The 25,335-nt window shown below is 45.9% G+C and overlaps 2 protein-coding genes across 2 annotated transcripts; one reads left to right on the forward strand and one right to left on the reverse strand.

Annotated features, from left to right (window-relative positions):
* Positions 1-356: 356 nt before the first annotated feature.
* LOC135829933 (uncharacterized) lies at positions 357-4,420 on the reverse strand. The gene is made up of 6 exons (XM_065342321.1): positions 4,223-4,420; positions 3,383-3,547; positions 2,924-2,960; positions 2,319-2,421; positions 1,571-1,711; positions 357-841 (listed from the first exon to the last, which is right to left on the reverse strand). Exons 2-6 carry the CDS (start codon positions 3,539-3,541, stop codon positions 622-624), a joined length of 660 nt encoding a protein of 219 aa, XP_065198393.1. The 5' UTR covers positions 3,542-3,547; positions 4,223-4,420; the 3' UTR covers positions 357-621.
* An 8,586-nt stretch (positions 4,421-13,006) lies between these two features.
* Positions 13,007-19,467, forward strand: LOC135829715 (uncharacterized). Its single transcript, XM_065342106.1, has 6 exons — positions 13,007-13,285; positions 13,939-14,103; positions 15,325-15,361; positions 15,651-15,753; positions 17,213-17,353; positions 18,923-19,467. The coding sequence occupies exons 2-6, from the start codon at positions 13,945-13,947 to the stop codon at positions 19,137-19,139; spliced, it is 657 nt and encodes a 218-aa protein (XP_065198178.1). The 5' UTR covers positions 13,007-13,285; positions 13,939-13,944; the 3' UTR covers positions 19,140-19,467.
* Positions 19,468-25,335: the final 5,868 nt, after the last annotated feature.

Consider the following 25,335-nt stretch of genomic DNA (forward strand, 5'->3'; position numbering starts at 1 on the left):
TCATAATTAAAAGATGCATCGAGCTAGCTTTTCTGCAATTTTCAATTAGGTTGGAGTCACAAGGGTTAACAGAATCGGCCCAGAATTGACAGAGTTGCCATGGTTTGAGCACATGTGATCCATCCAAAAGTCAGTATGCATGCGTTGCGTACTCAGACCGTCCATTTACACGTACGGCCTCGGTGCTGAAAAGGTTACATGCTGCAGAAAAAAGCGGTTCAGAACTGGTGCCTACAGGAGTACAGTGCAGGCAACTTAAATCCGACCCTCTGCGCGGTGCGCTCACATCGCAAAGACCCGACACCGGATGGTAAAACTTCGAAACAGAGACCGCTAGAATGTGAGCCCACAGCTCAGGTGATCGGATTTCAGTTGCCAGCACTGTACAATAGCCAGTTACACGGGACGTGAATTCAGACAGGGAAGAAGCCGTGATCTTTAGAAAATAATAAAGAGGAGACGAGAGACCGTCCTCCTTCTCCACACGATTGAAGAAAAGCACACAAGACACTAGTGACTACAGATCTACATACTGGAGCAGTGGTTCAGCTTGGCAACACGACGAGCGGAATGATTGCAGGTCCTTCTCTGGTGATTGAAGCCGCTCGTCAATCCTCGTTCTCAGGACGACTTGGCTGCAGCCAGTTCTGGCTTGTATGCATGTGTTACAAAGTCCTGAAGGCGTTTGAGGAACGCTGGGGGAGTGCTGGCGATCTTAGAGTTGATGACACTGGCCGGCATGCTAATCTTGTAATCGGATTGGAGAATATAGCACATGGTAGCTGCAATTTCGTCGCCTTCCGCATCACGGAAGGTGATGCTCAAACACAGCGTGTCAGCTCTACAAATGAACAAAATAGTGAGGTGCGTGTGTGTGTGTGAGTGCGCGTGTGCATGGTGTATGTGTGTGTGTGCGTGCGTGTGTGTGTGTGTGTATGTGTGTGTGTGCGTGCATGTGCGTGCGTGTGTATGCACGTATGGTCGTGTACGTGTGCGTGATGGACAGACCGACAGGTAAACAGACAGATAGAATGTACTTGCCAATGGACACAACAAACAAACAAACAGATCATGAGCATGCAATCTTCGAACACAGAGATCTAGGAAGAGAATAAGATCATGCAAGATATACAGCATTCCTTCACTAGTGGGACCATTGTTATTAGGCTAGGGCCTGTTTTGGACTTGCCACTCTAAATAAAGAATACAAGCAAACAACAAACCCAGCAAGGCATACGGATGGTGCATGTACACATAATAATAGTATTCTTATCTTGTGCTGACAGTGTCGATCTGCATTGTGCTTGCAAGAGAAAGCAAAATGCACAACTACGTCCGCCCCCCCCCCCCCCACCCCACCCCGCACACGCACATGCAGACACACACACACACACACAGACACACGCACGCACACATACGCATACACCCACCCACACACAAACACAGACACACGCAATTGCGTCCCCTCCCCGCACACACACGCACGCACACACACATACACACATACACAAACACACACACGCATACACACACACACGCACCGGGCAGTAAGTCACATTAGGTTTGTTACCTCACAGCCCCGGACACCAGCGGGACCAGCTCTGTCTCGATCTGCTTGTTGATCACGCAGATCTCCGCGGCAGTTGTGCGACGTGTGTGAGCAACGACGAAATCCCGATCGGATACAAAGGGAGCATTCATGGGACAGCGCCTGGGAAGGAACAGAGTCAGGAAGACACCGGAAACCTTGGTTGAATTTCATAACGGTCCATGGTCACCATGGTCACCATGGTCACTATGGTCACTGAGTGCGTTCGATTATGCACGCGAATCGATTCACGAATCGATTCATGAATCGATTCGCGCTATTCACATCATCCCATGTGAATAGAGTGAATGGTTCCGAATCGATTCCAGGGCTCATGACATGAAATCGAACGACTTGAATGCATGCGAATGGATTCATGAATCGATTCAAGTGTGTAATCGAACGCACTCACTATGGTCACTATGGTCACTATGGTTACTTTATTAGACACCACTTCCCGCCCTCGCACCCGGCCAGCTCGTCCAAATTCCAGCCTGATTGCCCGTTTTCCGTTTTCGTGTAAACTGTTCAAAACGATTTGCCGTTCTCGTGTAAATGATTTGAAAAATTAATGATTCGAGCGCGAGGGCGGCGCGTTTTAGCTCCGTTCCGTTTCGTTTCGTCTCCGTGTAAACGCAGCCTTAAAAAAACTGTACTGATGAGCCGTAGATAGCCGCAACAGCTAGCTGTCAACAGCATTGTGTCATGCAAGTTGGAATTTCTCACTCACGTGTACAATATCTTGTGGTCCCCGAAGTCCTTGACGAAGCGATATTCCTTGAATGAGTTGTCAAAGCGAGTGCGTTGATCTGGCTCGACCATCAGGTCCAATACTGGAGCAGCAGAGACCAAGGGGTAGATGCATACGACTAACCGCGGAAATGTGCGAATACTTGTAGACACTCACTCTATGTCTGTGTGTCTGTCTGTCTGTCCGTCCATCCGTCTGTCTGTCTGTCTCAATCGGTCTCTCTCTCTCTCTCTCTCTCTCTCTCTCTCTCTCTCTCTCTCTCTGTTTCTCTCTTTTTCTCTCTCTCTCTGTGTCAATCTATCTGTGGCTGTGTGTGTGTGCCTGTCTGTGTGTCTCTGTGTCTGTCTGTCTGCCTGTCTGTCGTTCTCTCTGCTTGTCCCTATGCCTCTCTCTTTCTTTCTCCCTCTCTCGCCCGTTCTCTCTCTCTTTCTCTCTCTCTCTCTCTCTCTCTCTCTCTCTTTCTCTCTCTCTCTCTCTCTCTCTCTCTCTCTCTCTCTCTCTCTCCGGATAACCGGCTGAAAGTAACCATAATTATACTGAATCATCATGAACCCTTAATCATACGGTATATACAGCACACTTACACTGTTCCTTTGTAACACCTTTGATGTGGTAGTACGTCTGAAGAAAACATTCGAATAACACACAAGCAATGCCATTATGCCGGGGTAACGCTCCGGACGTTACATGTTGCGGATTGTTGTTAGACATCTGCCAGGATGCAAGTCTCCTCAAGACCAGACCATGCAAGGGTCAGGAGGGTTTCTTCTCTCGCTGATCTGAGGATTTATCAATGTTTACAGAGCTTCCGTATATGGGGTGAACGAGGAGGGGCAGAGAGAAAGTTTATGTGTGTGTGGGCTCGTGTGTATGCGTATGCGTGTGTCTGTATGTTTGTGTGCGCGCGAGTGTGTGCGTGTGTGTAGAGAGGAATGGAGACAGACAGACAGATAGACAAACAGAATAGCAAAGGGAGAAAGAGAGAGAGAGATAGAGAGTACAAACAAACTGCAGTGCCACTGTTCAGCTGAGGGACCACATACTTTCATCATGTTAATCTTTTCGTTGTCTCTTCTGCGCACCCACGTCTCAAACCCATCACCGCTGGCATGATGCGACCAGCCATCCGCGGCCTCCTTGTTCGCCTCCAACCTCAGCAGCTCATCGAAATCGCTGTCCTGTACGGGGTTCACGCCGGCCATAGTGAACTGGGCAAAGAGCGGCAAAGAAGTAACGCATGCCCGGAAGGAAGATCACCTTGTTCGAAATATGGAAATCCCGTAGCACGTCCTCTGATAAGCCATATTCTATCCTTAATTAGTAAGTGAATTTCCCGAAACACAGTGTATTGAGCAGGAAGTGGGTGTTCCGCGCAGTAGCAAGCACCCTCATCTACCAATAGTCATACTGTATAAGTACAAATTTTAGTTCACGAAATCTTTCGTTAGATCACTCCATCAGCAGGTTCGTTACGTGCTAAATTTCGTTTCGGTCGAGGTCTATCACCCCGAACGTTCAGAAAAATACTTTACTTTGGTGCAAGCTTTAGTTATTCAGTGCCCCCTAACGAATGTAGGGAAAGTTCATTCCACACGAAACTTTGTACTTGTACAGTACTGGCCAAGTTGCTTCTGAACGGTTTTATTCACAACACCATGAAGTAAGAGTCAAAGCAAAAAGTCAACCCGATTTCGGAAATAAATAGAAAACTCAATTGAAATATAAAATTGAACGCAAAAGCTTCACAAGAAATCGTTACCTAGTACCTAATAAGAATGCCTACCGGCCTGCAAAATGCCCAAGTTGCTAGTTCTAGGTTCAAAATACAGACTCACGGGATTACCGGTATGTCACAGTCAGGGACTACTTACTAAACTGCTTACCTGCGGACAAGTACTGGTATCTTTGATGTCGCTAGTCGAGGGAAACCGTCAGGCGGAAACTTCAACGGCGATAGGGCGTCACCACCAGTGTCTATGTTCCCCACTCCCTGCCACCGCTGCGACGCTTGTGAACTATCAACGCACTGCTTATTTTCCAAGCCAGTGTAACGTCCTTTCAACGAACAAGCTCCGTAATTATGAAATCTATCCTGCAGATCTATCGGACAGATCCCAAGCCCCGGACACGTTGAACTCTGCCTCAGGCTTCCTGTTTGTGTCAGTGTGCGTATTGGTACGCGCGTAGCCTGAATGTATGTCGAATCGCCTGCAGCGGAGTACTGTCTTCGCTAATGAGTAATGTACATACCGAGGTTGCAAGTGCTGCAGCTGCTCTTTGTGCTGCTCCTGTGTGACGGGTGCGGATCGATCACAGACCGACAATAACGTTTAGAGAGTACAAGTACGGTGATCTCCGACAATGAGGGAAATAATACCGGCAAGCAGTTTTAAATTAATTATTCTTCCACACTTCTCATAGTAGAAAGGAAAAGGTCATAATATTATGGATAGGAGTGACTAGATACTATACTGTCAGAAGTGGCTCAGTGCTCTGTCAGTTTTGTGCCTAGTTGTTGCACTTTCTGACTGTATTACAACTGGAGTATCTTGTCACAGTGGTGGAGAGTTACTCTTAACTAGTATCCATAATTTATGTCCTTTTCCTTTCTACATTTATTATTGGCTCAACATCGGAGTTTCAAATTTCTCACAGTGTGTTTCCTTTTTTTTTGTGTTTTTGTATTGTATTTTATTATTTTAATAATCTACGTGGAGATAATAATTTTAATATAGCTATGAATAGGATGAAGGCCGCAGACATCACGCAACTACGTTACTTGTTCGACATGTATTTACTGTGTATTTTATAACAAAAATATTATTGAAAACCCATAATCGATTTTCTTGTTCCTATCATCAGTGGGAAAAATACGGAACTAAGGATACAACCACAGAAACTGAAGTTAAGTACTGTAAATAGAAATGTGTTAGAAATAACAACAAAATACAAGTGCAATAAAACCACTAGAGGAAACGCAAAAAGGTAACAAGATTACGTAACCAAAGGTGAGAAGGCGCTAAACGAAGTGTCAACCTACGAATACAACTTCAGTGCAACAACGTGCTCCTTCTGCTCACACAAAACAGGCTTATGAATACGTATACAGACTGCCTCAAGGACTTTCAACTGTTGGACATAACGCGCACGACACAGTACAGAAAAATGAGAGTCATCATACACACTAAGACAGTCAGGACGAGATAACAAGTGTAGATACACAGCTGACTTCTTACGATTATTATTATTTATTTTTTTTCTTATTTTGTTAGGGATTTCCCAACAGGCAATGTTGCCACGATCAACACATTCATCCGCCTCATCTCGCTCCTTCCCACCCGACTCCTCCCCGTCCATCTCATCATTCTCTTCCTCGTTCCGCTCGTCATCCTCACGATCATCATCACTACCATCCTCTGCCTCGTCCTCTGTCTCCTCACCAACCGTTTCGTCATCCAATTGCTCTTCTTGCTCTTCTATCCTCTGATCACCTGTCGCATCCTCCGTTTCTGTACAGACCACTTGTCTCCCATTTGCTAGCTGCTCGTCCCGTGAGCGGAGTTGTTCCTCCAGCTCCGCTTCACTCACTGACTCATGATCCTGCTCGACCTTCTTTCTGTTGGTATTGTCCACAACGCGCGGTCCTTGGCCGTTTCTGGCATAAATATCTGAGGAGTAGTTTGCTGTTGCCCTCCGAGGTCTCTGGATTAATGTGGGAGCCGTGGCAATTCGTGTGAGAGTTGGTGATGCCAGCGCGGGTGTAGGTGGGTCCACTGCAGCCCCCGCCACAAGAAGAGCCGGTGGCGGTTCTGGTGGTGGCAAGGGCAACGGTGGTGCTGCTGGAGTTGGTAACTTGGGCAGCCTAGCCCTCTCACACGGTACCGCATTTTGTGTTGGCTCAGTCTGTACCACTGGCACAGGGGGTGAGTTCTTGCGCGGTCGGCCACGCTTCGGCCGCTTGGATTTAGCTGCATCCGGCAGAATATGCAGTGGTACATGCTGTTTGATACGTGCGGTCAGGTGTTGAAGGGTCCTACCAACGTACCGGCTACCACAATTCCGGCACTCAAATTGGTAAACCAAATGGCTCAAAAGATAGGATGGTAGGACGTCCTTCCTCACCATGAACGCACGTATCGTCGTGAATACAGGAATGAAGTGTGCTGCGAAGTATGTTTTCAGCACTAGCGTCTTGACTGCGCGGCACATGGTCAGCGATGTGTTTCCTTTCCAAGGCAAACAAAGATAAATTGGGCATCGAGCAGGACCAACGCTCACTTCTTTCGATTTGTATGCTGTCTTCATTAGTTTGTCCTTGAGGCAGTCTGTATACGTATTCATAAGCCTGTTTTGTGTAAGCAGAAGGAGCACGTTGTTGCACTGAAGTTGTATTCGTAGGTTGACACTTCGTTTAGCGCCTTCTCGCCCTTGGTTACGTAATCTTGTTACCTTTTTGCGTTTCCTCTAGTGGTTTTATTGCACTTATATTTTGTTGTTATTTCTAACACATTTCTATTTACAGTACTCAACTTCAGTTTCTGTGGTTGTATCCTTAGTTCCGTATTTTTTTCCCACTGATGATAGGAACAAGAAAATCGATTATGGGTTTTCAATAATATTTTTGTTATAAAATACACAGTAAATACATGTCGAACAAGTAACGTAGTTGCGTGATGTCTGCGGCCTTCATCCTATTCTTAGCTATATTAAAATTTTATTATTTTACTTGGGCATTATCGACAGACCCTAAGGTCTTCCAGGGTGCCCTTGTTCTTTCTGTGAGACCGCCGGCATTCTCATTCTACATCAGTACTCCCTTCATTGAATTATGTTGTATTAGAGTTGGGTTCCAATTTACTTATGACATTCTTCTTTTCATGCACTCGTTTTCAGTATTTGAATTATGTTCTTCTCCTCCACCACGGCGAATTGTGCTTTTCCCATAAAGGAGGCTTCAAAAGCAGTTCTTGATTGATAATAAGGTGGTTAGCGTCACTGCAGCAACTGCATAATTCCCCAATGCTGTAGACAGCGAGCTGTTTCGGCCATAAAAGGCCTCATGAGTACAGCTACGAGCTTTTAAAGCCGTGTTCCCAGCCATGGCGCAAAGGTGGCACCATGGGCGTTTTGAAGACAACTCGTTGCTCCATGATCCAGCGCCAGAGTGCTCAAACTAGGAAAGGCAGCGAGCGATGCATAATGCAGCAGCACTAAAGCAGCCTACCGAGAGTGCTCACCAAGACAAATATGGAGGAGCGAGATACCCTATGCTGTAGACAGGAGGCTTTTCTAACATTGATAGTCCATATTTGCTTCTTTCTTCTTTTCCTTTTCTTTTTGACTTCTTACTCTTTTCCATGTTAGCCGTGGTTGGCTATAAAAACCCTGCAGTCGCCAAGCAAAGTGGTCATTGGCTACCCCAGCCATGTATTGCTTGGAATAAAATAAATCAATAAAATTAATTGTTGCCTGCGAAAGCATGAAACTTTCAGTAGCAGCAAACAAGCCTTGATTGACCTTGTTGTTCCGTTCTAACAGATATTATATTATTATTTTTTCTAAAACTTGTGACATACACCCATGACAAAGGCTAGACTTGCAAGCCTGCACACTGGTGACTGGTCACGTTCCATCAGAATTCCGGTCGGCAGCCATCATCAGGAATCAGGATTGAGGGAATGACGTTTGCGGTGAACTTTGCTTAAAGTACACCTCACATTAGACTCGAAGCAGTCCATTATACTGTGTATTTCATAGTGCATTTTGAAAGCTCAAGGTACATGTGCAATCATGGTATTAGATAGATGTTACAACAACAAGAAGTCTACAAGTAAGGCAATTCCGACCCTAGGGCCTAGCATACAGAGGGTCAGAACCGGGGCTAACACCCATACGGTTCAGATGGTCGCAAGACCGGGGCTCTACCAACCGTGAATGGTTATAGAAAGGTGACTGTTTCAGAACACGGTGGTCCTGCACCTTGTGATATGCTCTCAACCAACAATATGTACTGCGTAATGCACAGACAGAAGAACGAGCCGTTGTTTTTTCGTAACTCTGAGGTTCACGAACTGAATCGATCATCATTTTCGTCTGATGATCGATTCAGTTCGTGAAACTCGGAGTTACGAAAAAACAACTGCTCGTTCTTCTGTCTGTGCATTCCGCAGAGCACCTCAAATTATTTTCAAAATAATAATTACAATATCTACTATTTCGTCGTCTTCACTTGATCGCTATCAGTATTGCTTTTCCCCACGGTCTTGTCAGCTACCAACAAGCAGCAGAGTTCATGAGGCTTCGTCTTGGGAGACAAACCAAAGAAAGTGTGTGACAATCCGCATTCGCCTCAGTCAAACCCAAAAGTGGATCAAAACCTGGAGAGGCGACGAACAAACGACTATAATAACTACCGGTACTTCGCGTTCGGTGTTCCGTTCACAGTGCACTGGTTCATGCTGCATGCAGCGCTGCTGATCACCCGAAAAGTGTGGTCTATACAGGATATTGCACAGTGTCCGCGAGGATTATTTTTCATAATCCCCGCGGCGCTGCGCGCCTTGGGGATTTGAAAAAATTAATAATCCCCTCGGAACCGTGCAATATCCTATACGTAATATACATATGTGCATGTATATGACCGTTTATTTATTATTATTATTATTATTATTATTAAATTTTGAATAAGGCAGTCCCACAGGCCTAGGGCCTTTTTACAGGGTACCCTATGAATTGTTGAATAGATGAACGGAAGTTTCTGAGCAAGGAGATTGTGCGAATATCAGCAGGAAGCGCGTTCCAACGATCGGAACCAAGAAAGCTAAGCGAGTATAAACCATAGCGGCGAGAAGCTAAAGAAAGACTAAGTGACAAAGTGGACTGAGAGCGTGTATGGGCTGAGGTTTGTGAAGTGGCAGTGCGAGGGAGGAAGCAGGTCGAGAGCAGTGGACTGCATAGCTTATGGAGGGCTCGAAACACCAGTACAAACAGGCGAAATTGATATCTAAGGGAAATAGCAGCGAGATAGTTCCTAGCTAGAACAAGAGAAGCATCGTAGTACTTCGGGTAGCCAAAGACAATCCGAACAGCACGGTTAGATATACGAGTAATGCGGTCCATTTGCGAGACTTGGAGGCTGTGCGCAAATGCATTAGAGCCGTATTCAAGTTGGGCCTGAATGAAGGAACAGTAGAAGACTCGTTTGGCAGCAGGTGTTAGATTGTGTTTGATTTTCCTGAACACAGTAAGTTTAGTGCCTATCTTGCGTTCCAGGAGCGTGATGTGATCTCGGTACGTAAGATGCTCGTCGAACAGGAGGCCGAGGTATTTGATCGTGGCTGAAGGCGGTATGCTAGTGCTATCAATTGACAATTGGAGATTAGCTGGGACAGCCTTGGACTTTGGGCGGAATATGATGAACTGTGTCTTTTCCGCGTTGAGTTTAAGGCCGTGGTCCCGGAGGAAGTTGCGGATTGACAGAACGTCTCTGGCCAAGTCTGCAGTGAGCTTCTGTGGATCCCTTCCGGATTTGTAGACAGAAACATCGTCAGCAAACTGACGGACCTTGGTACTAGCAACACACTCTGGCAGTTTGCGGACAGCAATATTGAACAAGACAGGTCCAAGGATAGATCCTTGAGGTACACCTCTGGAGGCAGAATAACAGGCACCTCTGCTAGACTTGGTGACAACTCTCTGCTGGCGGTCAGTAAGGTATGATGCAAACCAACGCAGTGCAACCCCTCCCACACCAATCTCGAACAGTTCTTGGAGGAGCAAACTGTGGTTGACAGTGTCGAACGCTTTGGACATGTCGAGGAAAGCCGCAGCCACATACTCGTTCTGGTCTAGACTTTGACTCCAATCATTTGCCACCAGAGCGAGAAGATCGTCGCAGGAGTGGTTTTTGCGGTACGCAAACTGAACTGCAGGGAGGGATTCCATGTGACTGGCGCCATCCATGTATTGCGTAAGTTGCTCTAGCGCACACCTCTCGAGAAGTTTGGACATGAGAGGAAGGAGGGAGATGGGTCTGTAGTTGCGAGGGTCGGAAACGTCCCCACGTTTGTGGATCGGACGGACGTGTGCTAGCTTGTAGGGCGTTGGGAATTCACCAGTTTCAAGGGATATCGACAAGAGAGAGGCTAGCGTTGGTGCAATTTGGTCAGACACAAGTTTGTAGACGAGCGGGGGGATGGCGTCAGGACCGCTTGCTTTGCGACTGTCCATAGCACGGAGATGGAACTTAACGTCCCCCGCTGTGATCCGGGTAAAAGAAACTAGAGTGCCGTCTGACTGGGGGCCACACGGCAGAGCAGGCGGAATGTTGGATGGATGATCAGGCACGGATGCCAGCGTCAGGGCGTCAGAAGTCTCTGTTGGCGGCAAAGGCCCAACTATTTCTGAGAATATAGATGTAATGTCTGCAATACTAGCTCCAGGCTCACGGCTGACTTTCGTTCTGCCAAGTAGGCTGTTCATAGCGCTCCACTGACGTCTAGGGTTCCGTCTGTTGTTAATAAACTCGGCCTGAAAGTAATTGGCTTTCTTTCGGCGCATGGTGATTTTGCACTCTCGCCGAAGCGCTCGGAACGACTGGATTCGTTGCTGGTCACCCGGCTGTTTCAGCAGGAGTCTATGAGCTCGTTTTCTGCGGTAGAGCAGTTTACGTAGCTCGTCGTCGACCCATGGTGCGGGTTTATACTTGGTGGAAAAGGTAACTATCCTCACGGGGCAATGATGATCAAGTGCTTCGGTGACGGAGCCCTGAAAAAGTTCAATATTGTTTAGCAGCTGCAATCAGTGGGTTGTGTACACTGCACTGCAGTCATGTACATCAGTCATGTTACTCATGTAGCTGCATTGGCATGCTACAGCACATGCCAGCGTGAGCATGTACGTGTATACAAGACTCCTAGCCCACACAATTCCCCAATGATCGCCGAAGTCGCACCAACCTCCTCTTCACATTGTGTTCACGGAGTCACGAGGTGCTGGAAACGGAGCGTCTCTGTAAATTTGTATCCCTGGTGGTGTTTGTGCCTGCAGACTCAGAGCCATAATATATAAGTGGTGCTCTTACGCAAGAGGTACACAAAAGGAAGTATATAGGGCTGCTTTTTGTTGTAACTCAGAGTTTCATGGCAAAACCCAATCATCAGACAACATAAGGCGATTAGAAAAACGCAGGCACATGTATATGAAGGCAAGCAGAGGAGATAGAATAATTCAGTGCAGACAATATGATAATCATTCAACACCTCCTAGAGGCAGTACGCTCTGACGTGCCAGAATCAACATCTCAGGTGCTGGGTGAAACATGAACACGCACACTCATCCACACACACACACACACACACACACTAATCCACACACAGCCTCTCGTTCTCACACACTCCACACTCCCGCATTATCACACCTAAACACACACGCACGCACACACACACACACACACACACACACACGCACCAAACACACACACGCACCAAACACACACATGCACCACACACACACACACATACACACAGCCTCTCGTTCTCACACAGCCTCTCGTTCTCACACACTCCACACTCCCGCATTATCGCACCTAAACACACACACACGCACGCACACACACACACACACACACACACACACACACACACCAAACACACACGCACCAAGTGGTGCTCTTATTAGGCACAATCTTCCTCAGCCTACTCAAGCTCAACTGATGAGGGGTGAATTCCCCGAAACACTGTGTATTGAGCAGGGAGTGGTGCTTTCTTGCAGGTTTGCCGAGTGGAAGGTTTGATGGACTTCTCGTGTGCTCTGGATGGCAGTCGTGAGTCAGTCAAGTGAGAATTCAAGTCGGCAGGAATAGCTCAAGCTCTCACGTAGGGAGCAACACACAATTCCCCAATTATCGCCGAGGTCGCACCAACGTCTTCTTCACAGTGTATTTTTGCTGGTAAATCTACCCTGACATTATTATTATTGTTATAGACAACACCTCATGGCATGAGAAGAAAATCAGCCAGCACGGGAGATGTGGGTGTTAACCAACCATGGTGAATAAAAGAAGAAAACTAATGGTCAAGACGGAGAAGCATGGGAGGGACAGGTGATGACATGTTCTGATACTATGGGAATCACTTACTTGAAGTACAATGATTACACGAAGCAACAGATGAAGGTTGGAAGCATTTTATTGTCATCAATGCAAACGTGTCGCTTTCTTAGAGAACGCCTTATTTGGACTTCTTCGAGGGGCCATAACGCCTCCAAATTGCAAAGTGCCCAAATACATGTACGTGCATACCCTAATACATGTATATTGATTTTCTCATTCTGGACATCCCTAGAATTTCGAAAAAAAGGTGTCAAAACTGGTGAATTGTCGGAAAACGTATTTCGGCATGAGCTACCTTAAACTAACTCTTTATTGAAGCAAGACTTCTATATTAGTAGTATAGTGTAGACTCTACTATACGCAACGCAGGCGTGGTGACTCGGTCTACATTTGGCATAATCTTTAGTCTTTTGGGCTAGGTTGAGTAGTTCTGCGTGGCGCACGCAGACACAAACCATTCCAAAACAGGACGTCGGCGCACATTCTGTCCCGGGCCGGGGGAACTGACAAAGCGAGAGCTAGTAGAGGGATCTGGATATGTCGACAGTTGATTTCACCGCGGCATGTACATCAGGGAGGAACGTCCTCGTGGAGCTGGCACCAGGTTGATAGCATTAGTACCGAGAGTATATAAGCGTTGGTTATAAATTATTATACTCTTGTCAGTACTTGTAGACTCTACGTGCAGCTGCGGAGGACGTGAACGACAAACATCGCCACTCAGTGTGTTGTGGTATCGCTGTTCAAGCCTCAGTCTCAGCCTGGCCAGGGTTCGGAACTTCCATCGACTAGCGACATCAAAGACATCACAACAGTGTTCGTGTCTTATTCTCGGGTAAGCGGAATTGCATGATACATAATTTCTGTGACGGTCTGCATCAAAGTGTGCGGTTCTAAAGAAAAGTCTGAAAATTTAATGTTTATGTTCATTCATTCGGGAAAGAGAACAGTCTAGACTCTAGACTTGACAGCGGAGTGCGGATGACGAAGCTAGGGGCCGGGCATGATGCAAGCGAAAAAGACACAGAGAAGCTGCCTGTATGCTGCAGCGTGCAATCCACACACTTTTCCAATTACGTCATCATTTCAGCAGTTCAGCAGTTGCGTATACAGATGAATGTAGATGTACAGACCGGAGTATGTACTCAGCTTCACTGTGCCTTCCCGTGCATGAAAACACCCATGACCAGTAGGCACCTTCAAAAATTAGCAAAACAATAACTAGGATTTGCACTGAACGCAGTCCTGAATAACAAGAACACAGAAATAGGAACACTTCTCCCCTGCAGTATTGTCACCAGTTCAAGCAAACACCACAGCATGCATGAACGACCAGCACTGGAATAGTTTCCTCACAAGTATATAATTACTATTTCGAATAGCCCGTCAGGTATGCATGTTCCGCACTGCACTGCATCATGCATGATTCATGCTTACTAATATGTGTACGGCTTGTTTTACTGTTTCGCTATGTTCCTATTTGCCTAGTTCACTATGGCTGACGTCAACCCCGTGCAGGACAGCGATTTCGACAAGCTGTTCGAGTTGGAAGCCAACAAGGAGGCAGCGGACGGCTGGTCTCACCATGCCAGCGGCGATGGCTTCGAGACGTGGGTGCGCAGGAGAGACGACGACAGAATGAACATGGTTAAGGTATGTTGTCACTGAGCTGAACACTGTACTCTAGGATCAGATATTTTAACTTCAATTAAAGTTAACGTCCTCCGGAAATTTGTGGGTTAACGAGGTGAAATTCTAACGAATTCTGTCTCAAAACCGGCAATTGACTGTACATGCACATATCTTTTTGCACATAACGACTTCAAATGTTTTAAGTGATTCTTTCAAAATCGTTAACTCGTTAGAATTAAATGTTCCCTAGCATTACTGGTCTTATAGTAGCGTGCAAACTCTGTATAACAAAGCTGAGCAGTGTAGAGTACAAACTCGTTTTCATCAAGCTGAGCAGTGTAGTGTTTAATTTCGTTTTTTAACCAAGCTAAAGATTTAATTAAGGCCGATTCATACTTCATTTCGCGTACGGGAAAGTCATCGCGACAGTCGCGCAATGACCTTCTGGTACGCGAAATAGTTGAGCTCAGATCCAATTTTTCACGACGCGACCCGTTTCCCGTACGCGAAATGAAGTATGAACCAGGCTTTTAAGGTGGTTACTTCAAATGTTGGAGCTCGCGCTCAGCTGACGACTGACTGACACTGCACCGTTTGGAGCAGCCACCTTCTCCTACAATTACAGTCAACTTCGCTTATAACGACACTCGGCGGGGCATCAAAAGGTGTCCTTATTCGCGAAGTGTCGTTATACCCGAAGTCTCATTGTATGTATTACAGTGGGACGGGACTTTGCTCTGGGCATGGAAATTCTGTCGTTATTCGCGAATTGTCGTTATATCCGCAGTCGTTATTAGCGAAGTTGACTGTACCGCCGAAGTCGCAACATCTAAGCTGAAGATTGTAGTGTTTAAATTTGTTGCGTGAATTATGCCCGGATTCAGTAGCTACAAACATACCATTTTCAAAATCGAACTCTCAGTCTGGCCACAGTACTTTAAATTAACTTTATGGATAGAATTCCAAAACTGAGAGAGAAGTATTTGACATTCACCGTTGTATTTCCGGCTCCCCGCGGATACTGGGCATTTGTAGTCTCTCACGCCAGCTGTGCACGTGAGGGTAGACACCATAAACGTAATTCCCTACCTTTTGGTGAACACATCAACCAAATATGGGCAATTCTCTCCTCTTTCTGGCCCTATGCTGGCCCCTTGCTACTTCTTGGCGCTCCATATATGGAAGATCTGTAAGGCTTGGTTTCCTCGGTTATATTTTTGACCCTTTTGGATGTTTCTGCAGATGTACTACCACATAAAAGGTGTGACAAGAGACCAGTGTAAGTGCAGCTACAGTGCATAGAAAGATGGTATCCTAATCTCTTACTATGTGCTTTCATAGCCTTTACTGTGTGCTTCCATAGTCACTTCTAGTCTACTTCTAGGATAAGCTTTTGACATCATTTTTTATGGGTCGTCATCCCGTTTGAATTTGCGAAGTAAAATAAAAACCAACAACAACCTATCCTATGAGAGAGAGAGAGAGGGGGGGGGGGGAGAGACAGCTTATACTCCGGAACTTCAGTAACTGTGATCAAACATCCTATCTCGTTTTCTTTGCTCGTCCAGTATGTGACGTGATGTTCGATCCAGCTCTACGTTTGCGTTTCGATGGCGCATTCAAGGAATATCGCTTCGTCAAGGAATTCCCGGACCACAAGATATTGTACATGTAGGTTTGATATTGTAGTTTGTTTGGTGTAATTATTGTACTTTGTTCGGTGTAATTATTGTACTTTGTTCGGTGTAATTATTGTACTTTGTTTGGTGTGATATTGTACTTTGTTCGGTATGATATTGTAGTTTGCACTGTTTCAATAGGTGCGTTGGTACCGCTTCATAGTCCATTGCAGAAATGTTGGCAAAAGTGGATTTGGAGTTGTTTTGGACTCGGATGGAGAGCCAAGGATAAACTTGTAGGAAAGAAGAAGGCTCAAGGAGCTACGAGTTACATGCTAGAGCTGTTAGCCAGTTAGTTGTAGAACGTCAGTACCGTCAGTCAGTGTTGTGCAATGTTATCGCATGAGCTGATTGTTTAGTAACTGGCGGTGTTAGTGGACATTATAGCGTAACTTGTAGTTCCTTGGTTCTTTTTTCTATGTAAGTGGATTTGTTTCACTTTGTTCACATACCCAGCTCGAAAAGAATAATGAAAGACAATGGTACTGAGACTGGGACAAATCTGACAACTACTGAACAGGGGCTGCACCGAGACGCAGCAGTGATGGTGGGGCATTGACGCCTCTGCCGACCTGAGGTCTCGGCATCACGTCCGACACGAACCAAAAACAAAAATATACAGTTCATTTTTTTGCATCATGTTTAATGAATCCACAGCGGATTTCGACGAAAAATGTATTTTTTCTGCAATAGCACTTATGCCTGTGTTTGGAAATGGACTGGTATGAAATTATTTTTCTTTGTGAATACCATGTTGTTGAAGAGCGTGAAATTCGTACTACTATTGAGTTTAAAATTAGCAATAAATAAGATCAATTGTGAACTCATAAGAACAGCAAAAAATGAAGAAAGTTAAGTTCCATAACGTTTTCTTGGAAGTTTCATCAGTGGAACGCTGTCACATAAAATGTCATAACTAAAACACACACTTCTTATGCATGCAGCTTATAATTATGGTTTCAGGTAGAAATACAGCAGCCAGCAAGTACAAAAAGCGAAGTTTACACATTTCCAGTGTGTGCATATAGTGTATGTGAGAAAGGTAGTGGCAGATGAATGTGATACTGTGTGGATGAACGTGATGGCGCGTGCGTATTACTTGAAGATTGTACTTGTCGCCTGCTGTATTTCTACTACCTGAAAACATAACTAATACTTATAGCTACATGTATTATCAGCGTGTGTTTTAGTTATTACATTTTTATGTGACGGCGTTCCACTGATGAAAGTCATAAAGAAAACGTGATGGAACTTAACTTTCTTAATTTTTTCCTGTTGTAAATAGTGCACAATTGATCTTATTTTATTGCCACTTTACGACTATTGTCTCCTCGTCGACTGTTTAAAGTACTATCGAGTGTCATAGCCTTTTTTTGTCTCCGAGAATATTTGTAATGAGACTTAACCAAGGTTTCCGGTGTCCTCCTGCCCTTGACTCTGTCCCTTCCCAGGCGCTGTCCCATGAATGCTCCGTTCGTGTCGGATCGGGATTTCGTCGTCACTCACACGCGCCGCCGAACTGCCACGGAGGTCGCCGTGATCAATAGGCATATCGAGACAGATCTAGTACCACTGGTGTCCGGCCTTGTGAGGTGAGACATCTAAGGTTATACAGTAAAACCTGTCAAGGCGACCACCTGTCCAAGAGGACCACTGAAACCAGGATCAAGGGATGTTATTTCCACTCAAATGATCCTGGATAAGGAGACAACCTGGTAACAGAGTCCACATTTTGAAGGTCCCTTGAGTGGTCGTCTTAGACAGGTTTCACTGTACCAGGAACATTAGAATGGCAATTAACTGAACTACTACTACAGTAAAACCTGGTATAAGCAACCTCTGTGTTTAGCGACCACCTGCTCTTAACGACCGTTTTTCCACACACAGACACTTTGGAACCTTGTTTTAAAGACCACCTGGCTTTAACGACCGCTTTTGCTTGCACCGTGGGGTGGTCGCTTAAACCAGGTTTTGCTGCACTAGTATCCGGCTATGTTGTGGGCTAACAGTACGTCTTCCTTGCTATATCTCAATGTCTCCCGGGATCCCTGTTTTTAATTGACGCATGATAGTCCATACGATGACTTGTGCGTGTCAATAGGCTGGCGAAAACATTACGTCTGTTTGTCGTATCAGTATGGGTAATTTGAAAGTTAGTTCAGTCTGTCTGTTTGGCTGTTGGTGTGTGTCCACCACACATGTGCACGTTCATATGTGCTTCAATCAGGCTGCGAAGGTTCCACGTATCAATACTCATAGCCTGTTCCCCCTGCCGTCGTCACCACCCGCGGGTTTGCAACACCTCGCTCGCGGGAGCATCTTAGAAATTTTAGAGGAACAACGAGGAGAGTGTCGGAATCAGAAAGTATCCGACTAAGTCTGCTGTTGAGTCCTCTACCTCAGTACACTCAACTGGACGGCTGGGGTAACCTAAGGCCGCCCCAAGCCGTCCAGGGGGGCTAGCAACTGGCAAGAAGCAACCAGAAACTACGGAGATGAAACATTTCAAACCGTCCAAGAAGAACCCTTTGTACGCATGTTCATACGTGCATTATATACACACACACACACACACACACTGTCCTGTCCTGTCCTGAACATTGCCGTTTCCGGTTACATGTCCCCTCGTGTGAGGGGCCGACAGACATGGAGAGTTGGGTTGAGGCGCTGTGTCGCATCAACGACCTAGCGAGATTTCCTAGCCATTTCATTGATCCATTTGTTGCAGTTGTGTAGCTGGAATCCTCGGGTTGACTTGCAACAACGATCGCATTTGCTGCAGTGGGCTCTGCAGCAAGGTAGGGCGAGCCGCTGGCGGGTGTCACAAGATGGTCCAGAAGCGGTGGTTTGGTCGTGCACTGGAGTAGCAGATGGGGGCATATCCAGGCATTTGTGGACGGCCAGTCCGCCAGGGCTGCGAAACCAGCGAAGACATGCGGTGCATTGCCTGCTGCCAGCCTGGTCTGCTACGGGTTTGCGTCGCTCTTCAGTGCACTTGTGGCGTGGCAGGCCTCTCTTCGAGAAGGATCTGTTACAGATACTGCACTGAATCCGTTCACGAGGGGCCGGCTGTGGACACACACACACACACACACACACACACACACACTCACACACACATAAACACATAAACACACGTCTATTTTTTTGTTTCTTTGCAGAGGTGATACCCTGTGTGCAAGCTTCATTGTCCGCGACGCAGAAGGCGATGAAAGTGCAGCTACCATGTGCCAAATTATTCAAGTAGACTACAAGATTAGCATGCCGGCAAGTGTCATCAACTCTAAAATCGCCTCCAATCCCCCTAAATTCGTCAAATGTATTCAAGATTTCATAACAAATGTTTACAAAGCAGAACTGACAGCCGATAATTCCTGAGTGACCAATGAACCAGCTGTTTGTGTTCTCATGGTGACCGACTGTAGACTAGTGCAGTGACCATGGTGATCGTGACTGATCTGGTAGACTCTATAGCGTCTTTTGTTCTCTTCTGCAGTCATGGAGAGAATTTTTCTCTTATCCCACTGTTTAATTTAACTTTTAAAGATAACCGCTTCTTCCCTGTCCGGGAATTCGCCTCCCGTGTACATGTTCTGTACCACCATTTGCTGCTGCTATGTCATTTCATTCTAGCATTGTATTCATTTATTCTACCTTTCTAGTAACCACCAATTCAGTGAGTTTTAACCCTTTCAGCACCACTAAGGACGCGATTGTATAATTCTATTAGGGACCTTTAGCACCACGTTACAACGTCGGCCTTTTGACGTACTTGATCACGTCGATCGGGGTGCGCGATACGTGTTTTGCATACTTGGCTAGCCTTTAGCGAGACGTGATTATGGATCGACGTCGTTGCCACAGGAACAGAGCAGAATGGCGCGCGTGATTTCAAAGTTCCTCGCGGGAAATGTGGAAGAAAAGACTTTTTTTAGTAAACTACTGTACATGTACTTCGAAAATAAGTTGATTTCCTTCAAGGAGAGAGAAAGAGAAAGAGAGAGAAAGAGAAAGAGAGAGAGCGCGTGTGGAGCACCTTATGCATTTTACCTAGTAAGTTGCAACACAGCGTTTCTGGGTTTCTCGGAGAAGATACCGGAAACACAAAACAAAGATAGCAAAGAATAAACTTACGCCTAGCGCCTCTCAATCGATCGTACCTCGTGGGTTACAAAACAAAAACTACAACCAAGAGTTCATAACTGGGGGTTATGAACTCTTGCCCTCTTGGTGCAAAGGCAAATTCCTTCGTCCTGCCACAACGTACAAAAGGCCTTTTCTACGTCGAAAACGTTGCCTGATGAACGTACATCCTGCGTCGCGACGTGACCCCGAACCCGGACAAGGCCCTACGTCAGGCTTACGTCGTAAACAACGTGGTGCTAAAGGTCCCTAATATGTACGTGTACATCAGGGAGTCGTAAAATACCGGTATTTTACGACTCCCTGATGTACATGTACGTTCCAAGTACGCACTACTGTGTATGGATGGCATGTTTTCAAGGAATTTTAACTCTGTCAATTTCGGGCCACTTTTCTTATTGCCAGGAATTGGCCGAATGTTTTAGCCGATTTTTCTGCATCCGGTTCATGACCTTTGACTAATTACCGGTATTACTGAAGCACATGTGCAGTCGCTAGTCACAGCGCATTTTGAATGTGAGACCGTCCGTGCCTGGTGAAGTGGTCGGTAGTACCAGGCTGGTCGCTAGTCACGGTGGTCTTTAGTTACAGGTTTTACTGTAGTACCAGGCTGGTCGCTAGTCACGGTGGTCTTTAGTTACAGGTTTTACTGTAGTACCAGGCTGGTCGCTAGTCACGGTGGTCTTTAGTTACAGGTTTTACTGTAGTACCAGGCTGGTCGCTAGTCACGGTGGTCTTTAGTTGCAGGTTTTACTGTAGTACCAGGCTGGTCGCTAGTCACGGTGGTCTTTAGTTACAGGTTTTACTGTAGTACCAGGCTGGTCGCTAGTCACGGTGGTCTTTACTTGCAGGTTTTACTGTAGTACCAGGCTGGTCGCTAGTCACGGTGGTCTTTAGTTACAGGTTTTACTGTAGTACCAGGCTGGTCGCTAGTCACGGTGGTCTTTAGTTACAGGTTTTACTGTAGTACCAGGCTGGTCGCTAGTCAAGGTGGTCTTTAGTTACAGGTTTTACTGTAGTACCAGGCTGGTCGCTAGTCACGGTGGTCTTTAGTTACAGGTTTTACTGGAGTACCAGGCTGGTCGCTAGTCACGGTGGTCTTTAGTTACAGGTTTTACTGTAGTACCAGGCTGGTCGCTAGTCACGGTGGTCTTTAGTTACAGGTTTTACTGTAGTACCAGGCTGGTCGCTAGTCACGGTGGTCTTTAGTCACAGGTTTTACATGTACATGTATTTTTGAACTAGCAACTGTACACGTACACGTACATGTACATGATTGTATACTCCAAGCATAGCAACCACATCGGCAGATCGCCCCTACTCCCCTTTGTCTTGTTGTCCAGTGTCATTTCAGTTGTCCTCTTCCCCTGATTACTATTAGGGCTGTGTTTGCTAGTAAAAAAATAAAAAAAATAAAAAATAGGCCTTTCTGAGCGAAACTACGCGCGAAATCGCCTGTTTGTGGTGCGACGTTAAATAAACTTCTACAACAACAACAACAAACCCTCATTTTTGTAATGGATTCATCCCACAGCTAGGGTCCAGCGGATAATGCCGGCATTATTGATTGATTGGTTTTATTTTACTTCGCAAGCTCAAACGGGTTCCTGGCCCAGTTATATGAAAGCGAAGGATAGAATTTGCCAAAATCCTAATGAGCATCAGCATAGGCAATATTATCATAGAAGTGGAGTACTAAGCGAGCGAGAATACTGAGCAGAAAAGGAACATGTCACAGTATGAGACTATCCGAGCATCAGAGCTCTGATTCAGAGCATTATGGAGCATCAGAAAGGAACAAGGCGAGAATTATGTGAGGCTTGAGCGGCATAACGAGTTTCATTGTGGATAATGTCGGGAAATGTCAGGTTTTTTGGCAACAATCGGCTAAAGCCATGAGGTGCAACGCCATGTATTGTACCGGCACTTGACGTTGTGATTTTGACATGTGCAACACCTTGAGGCTAGCACTAATGCTACATTTACCTGACTACATGTAATTTCAAATTTGGACTTCACGGAAAATTACAAAGTTTGTAGAACTAAAAACTTTGAAATTCTCCGTGAAGTCCAAATTTGAAATTGACTACATTTGCATACATGTAATGATACATGAAGTCTTGATGTAGAAATGTAGTCAGGTAAATGTACAGGTGATGTTTGTTTATATATTTACGGATTCTCCAGAGGTAAATGGATACCTATCGTGGGAGTCTCACCAAACCAACAAAATAATGAAAATGAAAATATATGATTGTATGGAGTGCAAGAAACTCAAAATCTGAGATTTTCTAAGTCAAAGGAGAGGAAGAACAATAGATTGAGAACCAGGGGTGCTAATAGAACACTGGAAAGGCACTAAAACATAAAATTTAATAACTGCAGTAGTGGATTTAGATTATTGTTCAACACGTGAAACTAGGTATGCCGGAAACTGAGAAGCGGTAAACTTCATAAAGCTTCCTTACCTGGCGATTAAATAGCGTGAGACTATCGAGTGAACGTATATCAGCAGGAAGTTTATTCCAAGCAACAGCGATAAGGGAAAGGACGGATTTAGCGAGTAGCATGCCCAACGTTGCAACTGAGGCACACAAAATCCGTAACGATGATTTACGAAGTTTAACTTGGATGGTGAGCCAATTAAATTATGGTGAAAAAAGGAGGACAAACTGTTACGAGTTATGACTAACTGTCCACCACCGCTGACCATATAAGATCGCTGGCCGTATAAGATCTGGTTACGTTGGCGGACAGTTAGTCATAACTCGTAACAGGTAGTCCTCCTTTTTCACCATGATGATTTACAATGACATTGTGAAGAAGAGGTTGGTGCGACTTCGGCGATAGTAGGGGAAGAGTGTGTTGCTCTCTACATTGGATGATTTACGAGGTCTTTTCTAGAAGTCACGGAGAGCCATGGAGGACACTAGACGTACATTGTACCCGAAGGGAATATCAAAACAGACGAGGAGGAGGTTTCCTGTTATGGCGTAGGCTCTGACCATAGCATCTCCAGGGATACTGAAGTAAACAATGATCCAGTGATAAATTTAGACCTGGATGAAGGATCGGCTATACAAAGAAAGAGCTTGTGCCAAATAACTGCCTTTGCCGAGTCCAACTCAGCAGGCTCGAAAAGTGCAACAATTTCTCATGGATGCAGTACCAAGACGATTTGAGTGCTCAGCAGCGATTGTCTGACTTTCCTGGTGAAGCACGTGCAGTTCGTCGTGGACGATTGTAATGCAAGGCCTACAGTCAAGTGCTATCAGAAAAGAAGGGTATTGAGGCCAACCATTTGTCTCCACGCAACCTCAGGAGAAGAAGACAGCGCAAGCAGAGGATGTAGAGCGTCAAAAATAACTTCTGACCACGTGTTATCAGGATTTCCGCAAATGGGAGCCTGGAGGGATCTCGATCTGAAATCGTCTCCCAGCAACTGGCCTCACGTGAGCTGTTTCAGATGAAGATATTTTTCACAGAGTGGAAGCAGTGACAGCTTGTCTGCAGGCAGGAATACCACTTCCCATGATATGCTTCCAGCATCCAAATGATCAACAGCAATAATGGTTTCACCTCCCACAACATGGATAAGCAAGGGAAAGGATTTGATACACCCACTACGGAGCCACAGCCCTGCATCAAGGTTGCAATGGAGATCAGCCAATGGAGACACGATCATGTCTTATTGTGCTAGGAAGTGGTGGAGCTCGTGGGAGATATTGTAGCAGCTTCAGAGGCAGATCGACTAAATGCATCCTTTCCTGGACGTTTGACAATGTGCAGCCTTCCTTCCATTTTTTGTTCCAAACCAAGAGCATTATAGGATTTATAGCCCTGTTTAAAGCATTATAATCAGCATTACAAGGTAGTTATTGGAGCATTACGAACATCTGACCCTTTTTTTTTTCAGATGAACACCTTACTTTTGGTGCCCACATCGCCCACCTCGAGCTCAAGATTGGAAAGAAGATGGCTGTGTTCAGGAAGATACGACAGCAACTCACGGAACACTTGTTTTTCAGTTTTTTAAGCTATGGTTTTGTACCTACACACTAACATGTATGAGGTGGTTATTGTGGTGGAGCTTGAGCCTGAGTAGGCTGATGAAAAGGCCTTCCCGAAATCCGCATTTTCTTTTAGTAGAAAAGGTTTGCGGAGTCGAAGGTTCGATGGACTTCTCGTGTGCTCTGGATGGCAGTCGAGAGTCAGTCAAGTGTCAAGTAAAGTCGGCGGAATAGCGCGAGCTCCGGTGTGGGGAGCAAACCCTTTCTTAGAAAAAGTTAATAATCAATAATAATAGTAGCCATTACCTACACAACTTGCGGATCCTGGCTCACAAACTGTGCTTGCTCCGCCGTCGCTGGTGGCGGTGGTGGAGGAGGGTGGGCGTGGTGGCCCATCGGGCCTGTTTGTGTCGCCGCCTTTGCTCCTGCCGTCGGTGGTTCCTTCGTCAGTGCCCCCGGCGGCTTTGGCTGGGGTGGTGCCGCTTGCGGTCCCGGTCCCACTGCCTCCTCCTGATCCTCCGCCGTCGGCTCTTGCGGCGGTGGAGCTTGCCAGTGACCGACCGCGAGCAACACCGGCAGGGGCATTGACACTACAATTGCCAACCCAAAAAGAATCACCTTGCGTATTAGCAGCTCCCACACCATCACCAACAATGCAATCTACAGCAACCACAACTAATCCACCATCCAAGCCCATTATTGAAAGACCAAGACGATCAACAGCCAACTACAACAGAAACTACGCAATCAACGGACAAGGGCGTAAGGAGGGACGTGAGAGCAGGGTGACGGCCGAGTCCCGTTCCATGTTCCATGGACCATGTCAGGCGGGATAACAGAGAGAGCGCAGAGGAAGCAGATGATGGGACGGACGGTGAAGGGAGCAATGAGTCGGAGAGCGATGATTGTAGTGATCGTGAGAGTGCCGGTGAGAATGTTAGTGTTGTGCGTAGGTTTCGTGGTAGCAAGTCTTCAGTGTACAATCATCTGTTGGCTAGTCCTGATTGTTGCAATTCGTATTCCGACTCTTCATTCACTGTATTGTGCCGTGGTCGTCATGGTTATGGACTACAGTTAAAGGTTTTGGAGGCCATCTGTCAGCGTCTGTATAAGCCTAATTTGTGTGCAGAAAGATAGTATAATTGGGTTAAAATTGTTCAAGTAAAGTGTCATGTTTGGTGCGGCCAAGCTCGATGTTTGGTGCGGCCAAGCTCGATATCACATTTTTGTTCCTCCTTGTTGCGATACTAATATTGTTTATATTATGCGGTCGTGTCCATGCATATAATGCATAGCACAGATTTGGAGTGCAAGCTGTCCAAACTTCCACACAAATAGCCCCGATTCCGGTGGTAGGGGAACAATGCGTGGGTGTAGGTTTATCAAAATTAATCATGCACCTTTTTGAGTTCCCTTCGGGA

Source organism: Sycon ciliatum, chromosome 13, assembly GCF_964019385.1.
Source record: "Sycon ciliatum chromosome 13, ocSycCili1.1, whole genome shotgun sequence".
NCBI lineage: Eukaryota > Metazoa > Porifera > Calcarea > Leucosolenida > Sycettidae > Sycon > Sycon ciliatum.

What these genes read in the sequence shown, in the direction of transcription:
- LOC135829933 (XM_065342321.1), bottom strand. Translation starts at nt 3,541, where the DNA reads ATGGCCGGCGTGAACCCCGTACAGGACAGCGATTTCGATGAGCTGCTG. An exon ending in AGGTGTTACAAAGGAACAGT is followed by an intron (nt 2,422 to 2,923) that starts GTAAGTGTGCTG and finishes CTGCTGCTCCAG; the next exon opens with TATTGGACCTGATGGTCGAG. An exon ending in GACCACAAGATATTGTACAC is followed by an intron (nt 1,712 to 2,318) that starts GTGAGTGAGAAA and finishes GTTCCTTCCCAG; the next exon opens with GCGCTGTCCCATGAATGCTC.
- LOC135829715 (XM_065342106.1), top strand. Translation starts at nt 13,945, where the DNA reads ATGGCTGACGTCAACCCCGTGCAGGACAGCGATTTCGACAAGCTGTTC. An exon ending in GACCACAAGATATTGTACAT is followed by an intron (nt 15,754 to 17,212) that starts GTAGGTTTGATA and finishes GTCCCTTCCCAG; the next exon opens with GCGCTGTCCCATGAATGCTC. An exon ending in CTGGTGTCCGGCCTTGTGAG is followed by an intron (nt 17,354 to 18,922) that starts GTGAGACATCTA and finishes GTTTCTTTGCAG; the next exon opens with AGGTGATACCCTGTGTGCAA.